Genomic DNA, 8,451 nt, shown 5'->3' with positions numbered 1-8,451 from the left:
AGAAATGAAAAAGGAGAAATCATAACTGACGTTGCAGAAATACAAAGGATTATAAAAGACTACTACAAACAACTATATCCCAATAAAACGGACAACCACGAAGAAATGGACAAATTCTTGGAAAGGTACAGTTTTCCAAGACTGAACCAGGAAGAATTAGAAAATATAAACAGACCTATCACAAGTAATGAAATTGAAACTGTAATTTAAAACCTTTCAAAAAACAAAAGCCCAGGACCAGATGGCTTCACAGGTGAATTCTATCAAACATTTGAGAAGAGCTAATACCTATCCTTCTCAAACTCTTCCAAAAAATTGCAGAGGGAGGAACACTCCCAAATTCATTCTACGAGGCCACATCACCCTGACACCAAAACCAGACAAAAATATCACAAAAAAAGAAAATTATAGACTGATGAACATAGATGCAAAAACCCTGAACAAAATACTAGCAAACAGAATCCAACAACACATTAAAAGGATCATACACCATGATCAAGTGGCATTTATCCCAGGGATGCAAGGTTTCTTTAATATATGCAAAACAATCAATGTGATACACCAAATTAACAAATTAAGGAATAAAAACCATATGATCATCTCAGTAGATGCAGAAAAAGCTTTTGACAAAATTCAACACCATTTATGATAAAAAAAAAAACTCTCCAGAAAATGGGCATAGAGGGAACCTACCTCAACATAATAAAAGGCCACATATGACAAACCCACAGCAAACATCATACTCAATGGTGAAAAACTGAAAGCATTTCCACTAAGATCAGGAACAAGACAAGGATATCCATTCTTGCCACTCTTATTAAACATAGTTTTGGAAGTCCTAGCCATGGCAATCAGGGAAGAAAAAGAAATAAAAAGAACACAGATTGGAAAAGAAGTAAAACTGTCACTGTTTTCAGATGACGTGATACTATACATAGAGAATCCTAAATATGCCACCAGAAAACTACTAGAACTAATCAATGAATTTGGTAAAGTTGCAGGATACAAATTGAATTCACAGAAATCTCTGGCATTCCTATACACTAACAATGAAAAATCAGAAAGAGAAATTAAGGAAACAAACCCATTTACCATCACAACAAAAAGAATAAAATACCTAGGAGTAAACCTACCTAAGGAGTCAAAAGACCTGTACTCAGAAAACTATAAAACACTGATGAAAGAAATCAAAAATGACATAAACAGATGGAGAAATATACCATGTTCTTGGATTGGAAGAATCAATATTGTGAAAATGACTATACTACCCAAAGCAATCTACAGATTCAATACAACCACTATCAAACTATCAGTGGCATTCTTCACAGGATTCAAACAAAAAATTTTAAATTCGTATAGAAACACAACAGACCTTAAATAGCCAAAGCAATCTTGAGAAAGAAAAACAGAGCTGGAGGAATCAGGCTCCTTGACTTCAAACTATACTACAAAGCTACAGTAATCAAGACAGTATGATACTGGCACAAAAACAGAAATCTAGGTCAATGGTACAGAATAGAAAGCCCAGAGATAAACCCACGCACATATGGTCACCTAATTTATGACAAAGGAAGCAAGAACATACAATGGAGAAAAGACAGCCTCTTCAGTAAGTGGTGCTGGGAAAACTGGACAGCTACATGTAAAAGAATAAAATTAGAACACTCCCTAACACCATACACAAAAATAAACTCCAAATGGATTAAAGACCTAAATGTAAAACCAGACACTATAAAACTCTTAGAGGAAAACATAGGAAAAACACTCTGACATAATCCACAACAAGATCCTTTTTGACCCACCTCCTAGAGTAATGGAAATAAAAACAAAAATAAACAAATGGGATCTAATGAAACTTAAAACCTTTTGCACAGCAAAGGAAACCTTAAGCAAAATGAAAAGACAGCCCTCAGAACGGGAGAAAATAGTTGCAAGCGAAGCAACTGACAAAGGATTAATCTCCAAAATATACAAACAGCTCATGCAGCTCAGTATCAAAGAAACAAACAATTCAATTAAAAAATGGGTGGAAGACCTAAATAGACATGTCACCAAAGAAGACATACAGATGGCCAGGAGGCACATGAAAAGATGCTCAACATCACTAATTATTAGAGTAATGCAAATCAAAACTACAATGAGGTATCACCTCACACCTGTCAGAACGGCCATTATCAAAAAGTCTAGAAACAATAAAGGCTGGTGAAAAGGGAATGCTCCTGCACTGTTGGTGAGAATGTAAATTGATACAACCACTATGGAGAACAGTATGAAGTTTCCTTAAAATACTAAAAATAGAACTACCATATGACCCAGTGATCCCACTACTGGGCATATACCCTGAGAAAACCATAATTCAAAAACAGACGTGTATCACAATGTTCATTGCAGCACTGTTTACAGTAGCCAGGACATGGAACCAACCTAAATGCCCGTCGACAGATGAATGGATAAAGAAGATGTGGCACATATATACAATGGAATATTACTCAGCCATAAAAAGAAATGAAACTGAGTTATTTGTAGTGAGGTGGTTGGATGTAAAGTCTGTCATACAGAGTGAAGTAAGTCAGAAAGAGAAAAACAAATACCATACGCTAACACATATATATGGAATCTAAAAAAAAGGGAAAAAATAGTACTGATGACCTAGGGGCAGGGCAGGAATAAAGACATAGACATAGAGAATGGACTTGAGGACAAAGGCTGGAAGGGGGAAGCTGGGGCATCGACATATATACAATGGAATATTACTCAGCCATAAAAAGAAATGAAATTGAGTTATTTGTAGTGAGATGGTTGGATGTAAAGTCTGCCATACAGAGTGAAGTAAGTCAGAAAGAGAAAAACAAATACCATATGCTAACACATATATATGGAATCTAAAAAGAAAAAAAAAAGGTACTGATGAACCTAGGGGCAGGGCAGGAATAAAGACATAGACATAGAGAATGGACTTGAGGACACGGGGTGGGGGCGGGGGAAGCTGGGGCAAAGTGAGAGTAGCATTGACATATGTACACTACCAAAGGTAAAATAGCTAGCTAGTGGTAAGCAGCAGCATAGCACAGGGAGATCAGCTCTGTGCTTTGTGACCACCTAGAGGGGGTGGGATAGGGAGGGTGGGAGGGAGGCTCAAGAGGGAGGGGGATATGGAGATATATATATGCATATGGCTGATTCACTTTGTTGTACAACAAATAAACTAACAGTATTGTGCAGCAGTTATACTCCAATAAAGATCTATTTTTAAAAAGTGATTCATATAAAATTTTTTTAATAAAATAAAAAATAAAATAAATTTAGGGCATTCCCTGGCCATCCAGTGGTTAGGACCCTGTGCTTCCAGTGCTGGGGGCACGGGTTCAATCCCTGGTCAGGGAACTAAGATCCCATATGCCCTGTGGCACAGCCAAAAATATAATAATAAATAAATTTTAAAAGAAGTGACTCAGATCCCCTTCTCCAGTTATCAAAGAAATCAACATTATCTCTTCGTTTCTTAGGATTTGATTCTAAAGAAGGAAATTGGTATCATTATATCAGAGTCAAATTCAGTCAGAAAGAAAGGCATCTTTGTAGCACAATCATCTAAAATCACAAACTTCAACAACCTTAGAAATATGCTGATTGAAGTAATCACAGAGAAGGACAATTAAGGAAATCTGAAACAAATGCTGATGCTAAAGCTCATTTCAACTTTAAGAAAACAATATGAACAAAAAGTCACAAGTTTGTTGGGAAATTTCCATTCTGGTCCTAGTAAGTATTTTAATTACATCTGTTAATCTGGGGATGTGCTCTGCAACTGGGAAATCATGAAGCAAATTTAACAGAATTGCTCTTTCAGAAAAGAATTATCACTCAACAAAACCTCTGAAAGATTAAAAGTATAATTCTGAAAAATAGGTTTTTTTGCTTTGCTCCACCTTTTTTTTTTCTTTTTTTCTTGATATAGTAAATGCCCTGAGGCTCTGACCCAGCTTCAGAAAAAAAGCCAGTAGAGTGGATTAAGGAGGAAAAATATATATATCCAATTGAGGATGAGCAAAAGGGTAACAGGAATTAATAACTGACATGGAAAAGGAACACCCTAAAAGTATGTATATAAGGGCCAAAAAGGCAGCTTGCAAATAGGCTGTTCCCAATCTCCTCTCCTCACCTGGACGAACCAGTCCTTTGCAGGAACACCATGTCTTGCTCATCTCGCGTGTCCTCCTCCAGGGCTGGTGGCAGCAGCTTCAGCAGCAGAAGCAGATGCAGTCTGGGGGGAGGCTCTGCCCGGGGATTCCGAGGAGGGGCCGGCAGCTGTGGCCTGAGTGGGGGCTGCAGCAGGGGCTTTGGAGGCAGCTTTGGAGGGGGTTTTGGTAGCTGCTCAATAGGGGGCGGTTTGGGAGGAGCTTCAGGCTCTGGGATTGGCTTTGGTGGAGGGGCTGGATTCGGCGGGGGCGGGTGCTAGCGGAGGCTTCTATAGCTATGGTGGTGGTATGGGTGGTGGTGTTGGCCATGGGGGGCTTTTCTCTGGAGGTGAAAAGCAAACCATGCAGAACCTCAGTGACTGGCTGGCCAATTACCTAGGCAAAGTCAGAGCCCTGGAGGAGGCTGATCTGGAGAACAAAATCAAGGAGTGGTATGACAAATTTGGGCCTGGGTCTGGAGACGGTGGAGCTGGAAGAGATTACAGCAAATACTATCCAATCATTGAAGATCTTAGGAATCAGGTGAGACACTGGCCATGTCTGAATTTCTATGACTTCTGTAGCTTTCTCATTTATTCAGATCATGGACCTTGATGGTGAATTTAAATCAAGGGATTATTTGAAAACATATCTGTTTTGTTGTATATGTAAAATGGGACTTGGTGTGCTTTAACTATGACGGTATTGTATACACGACATCCAACCACATTAATTTTGTTTGCATCTTACATTTGAGTATTTCTACATAAGAGTAAAATTTATACAATGCCAGGTAGCTGATTAACATAAGAGTGATGGCTATGAGTTGATACAAGCTTCATCTAATTATTTCGTGATTAATTCTGGCAGGTTGATGTATTTTAGTGTCTTGCTAGATTTAAATTGTCTTACAACTATTTTTCTTCCTAGAAAGTCTGGTGCAAATATTGTATGAGAATGTGGTGGAATCTAAAATGTTTAACCACGGTTGTATGGGAAGTATATTTTTAAAGACTTTTTTGGAAGTGGAATTCATGTTTCACACTGTTTCTGAAAGAGCCCATAGAACAACTGATCTTCCAAAGCATCAGAAATATTCAGAGGATTGTGTTCTGTAAAGCAAGGTTCCATGCCCATTCCAATAAATGTGCAAGCTGTTAATTTTTGCAGAAAGATGTCTAAATACATTAGGATTATCAATGCAGGTGCCATTACTAAGCAAACTTTCAAAGCAATTCACCTTTAAAAGCTAACTCAGGAGACATCTACTCTCACAGGTGGGCATGTAGTAAAAAGCATTCACGATTTATTCACTGTTATTGTCTTTTCTAGATCCTTACTGCCACTATTGAAAATGCTGGGATTGTTCTGCAAATTGACAATGCCAGACTGACTGCTGATGACTTCAGATTGAAGTAAGAAAAACGAAGACTTGAAAACAAACGTCCTAGGAAATAAAATTCAATCCCTTGGCTTAGTTTACTCTAAATTTTAAAGAAACCTTTTAGGGGATCAAGACCTGAATTCACAAACATCCCAAGGGTACATTTTAAAAACCATCATTCCACCAACAAGAAAAGAAAGGCAACTTCAGGAGGAAATTTTTGTTATCAGAAATATTGGCCATCAATAGAATTAACATAAGGCTCAGATTTTTCTTTACAAGGAAAAAACCCCTAAGAGAAAACTTAGCCTTCAATGATCAAATTGCTCAGGGGAGAAAATATTTTCTTGAATATGAAAGGATGGACTGTACTCTTTGAAATGGGCTGTACTGTACCCTTCCAGATACAAGAACGAGCTGCATCTCCGGCAGACCGTGGAGGCTGACATCAATGGCCTGCAGAAAGTCCTGGATGACCTGACCATGACTCGCTCTGACTTGGAGATGCAGATTGAGAGCCTCACAGAGGAGCTGGCCTACCTGATAGGAACACGGTCCACGATTAAATGACTCTTGTCTACAGTTTCCCCCACATCCATCCTATGACAGTAAATTCCATCTGGATGGATTTCCAACTTCTATAATCGGGGGAGAAAAGTAATGATGAGAAAATTATATGTGAATTTGTTGGGTTCTTTTTTTCCCCTTCAGTGTCCTAGTTTCAACCTTTTGTTGGCTTAAGCACATTTTAGGAAGTCATTGCTTTTCAGTTTTCATCACTCTGGTCTATTTTCCCTTCATGCTAGGAAATGAAGGGTAGGCAACGAAGCTCCGGAGGGGATGTGACCGTAGAACTGAACCCAGGGACGGACCTAAGTTACAGAATGACATGAGGGCACAGTATGAGGAGCTGGCTGAGCAGAACCGCCGTGAGGCTGAAGAGCAGTTCAACGAGAAGGTAGATCATCACCCTGAGCCTCCGAGCCCTGCCCGCGGCCACACACACACACACACACACACACACACACACACACCCCACTTCCGCTCATCTCATCAGCCTCATCTCATCAGCCCCATCTCATCAGCCTCAACTCATCATCAGCCTGCAACGAGACTGCATTTTATTTGTATTTAGAGCGCATCTCCGCAAGCACAGATCTCTACCGATGCTGATGCCAGGCCAGCCAGTTCCACCGAGAATGAGATCACAGAACTGAAATGCACTCTGCAAGCCCTGAAAACTGAGCTGCAGTCCCAACTGGCTATGGTTTGTGCAAAGAGCTTTTCAAAAATCTCCAGTGGAGCAATTCGGTTTTCTTTGCCAAGATGTTCCACTTGGCACATAATAAAAGCAGGATTAGGGAGGACTGTATTGTGGTTGTTGAAAGCATGAGACATTCCAGTTGAAAGTAATGTATCTATTTCCATAAAAGATTTCGTTTTAAAAAAGTAATGGCGAGGGGCTTCCCTGGTGGCGCAGTGGTTGAGAATCCGCCTGCCGATGCAGGGGACACGGGTTCGCGCCCGGTCGGGGAAGATCCCACATGCCGCGGAGCGGCTAGGCCCGTGAGCCATGGCCGCTGAGCCTGCGCGTCCAGAGCCTGTGCTCCGCAACGGGAGAGGCCACAACAGTGAGAGGCCCGCGTACCATAAAAAAAAAAAAAAAAAGTAATGGCAACAAAAATTAAGGAAGCAATGATAGAGCAATAGAGCTTGTAACTCATGGAAAGTGCATTTCTCCTAGTATCTTATAAAATGTATTTTTTTAATCATCCAATGATTTATTTTCATCATGAAATTTTTATTTGCTTTTTCCCTTAGAAAAGCTCCCTGGAGAGATCAGCTCGGTGCTTTGTGACCGCCTGGAGGAGTGGGATAGGGAGGGTGGGAGGGAGGGAGACGCAAGAGGGAAGAGATATGGGGACATATGTATATGTGTAACTGATTCACTTTGTTATAAAGCAGAAACTAACACACCACTGTAAAGCAATTATACTCCAATAAAGATGTTAAAAAAAAAAAAAAGAAAAAAGAAAAGCTCCCTGGAAGGAACCTTGGCTGACACGGAGGCTGGCTACACGGCACAGCTGTCACAAATTCAGATGCAGATCAGCGGCCTGGAGGAGCAGATCTGCCAGATCCGGGGTGAGAGCGAATGCCAGAACACAGAGTATGAGCAGCTGCTGGACATCAAGACCCGCCTGGAGATGGAGATTGATCCCTACCACTGCCTGCTTGAATGGAGAAGGAGGGTAAATGAAAGTCAGGAACATGCTAAACGCAGACCTTGGTGTATTTACATTATGAAACCAAAAAGGGGCTTGGGGACCAGACTAGTATTTATAAAGTAAAAGAGTCCAATCAAATGACAGCTGCCTTCATGGGAAAGAGCCCTCTACATAGAGGGTTTCTCCTGCCTTTGCAAACTGCAAAGGAAAACAATTCTTTTTTTCTCCAGTGGTTCTGTTTTGGAGGATCTGATTTGAGAAACTCGGATCAGAAACACAGGGTCCAGAAACACCGGATCCAGGGATTCATCCATGTCTAGTGACTCAAGATCTGGAAGCTGTTCTGTCCAAGGAAGAGGTAGATATGTTTTTCATATTCCTGATCATTTTATAATTGAAACGTAAAGGCACACATTGCTTGTCACATAAAAAGTGTATACTAGTGTTCACGTCATCTTACCCAGACAGAACATACTCAGTGAATGCGTTTGGATTTCTCTTGATCTATGTTTCTGTGACAGTTTCCAGACTGACATTGTGATTCTTTGATTTTCAGATCCAAGCTAGACTAGAGTGACTGAAGACCATTGTAGAGGTGGTGGTGGATGGCAAAGCTGTCTCATCTCAAGTCAGCAATGTCTCTGAGGTGAAACTTAAATAG

The 8,451-nt window shown here is 40.3% G+C and overlaps 1 protein-coding gene across 1 annotated transcript; it reads left to right on the top strand.

The window, feature by feature from the left end:
• Positions 1 to 4,192: 4,192 nt before the first annotated feature.
• KRT24 (keratin 24) lies at positions 4,193 to 8,451 on the top strand. The gene is given in 12 exon segments (XM_007465208.1): positions 4,193 to 4,452; positions 4,454 to 4,721; positions 5,511 to 5,593; positions 5,967 to 6,144; positions 6,369 to 6,432; positions 6,435 to 6,520; positions 6,698 to 6,829; positions 7,596 to 7,814; positions 8,021 to 8,068; positions 8,070 to 8,148; positions 8,347 to 8,369; positions 8,371 to 8,451. Coding segments are annotated over 12 exon segments (1,521 nt in total).

This window comes from Lipotes vexillifer, unplaced genomic scaffold (genome assembly GCF_000442215.2).
Source record: "Lipotes vexillifer unplaced genomic scaffold, Lipotes_vexillifer_v1.1 scaffold591, whole genome shotgun sequence".
Lineage (NCBI taxonomy): Eukaryota > Metazoa > Chordata > Mammalia > Artiodactyla > Lipotidae > Lipotes > Lipotes vexillifer.
The sequence above is the reverse complement of the archived record's forward strand: the minus strand, read 5'-3'. Positions and strand labels throughout refer to the sequence as shown.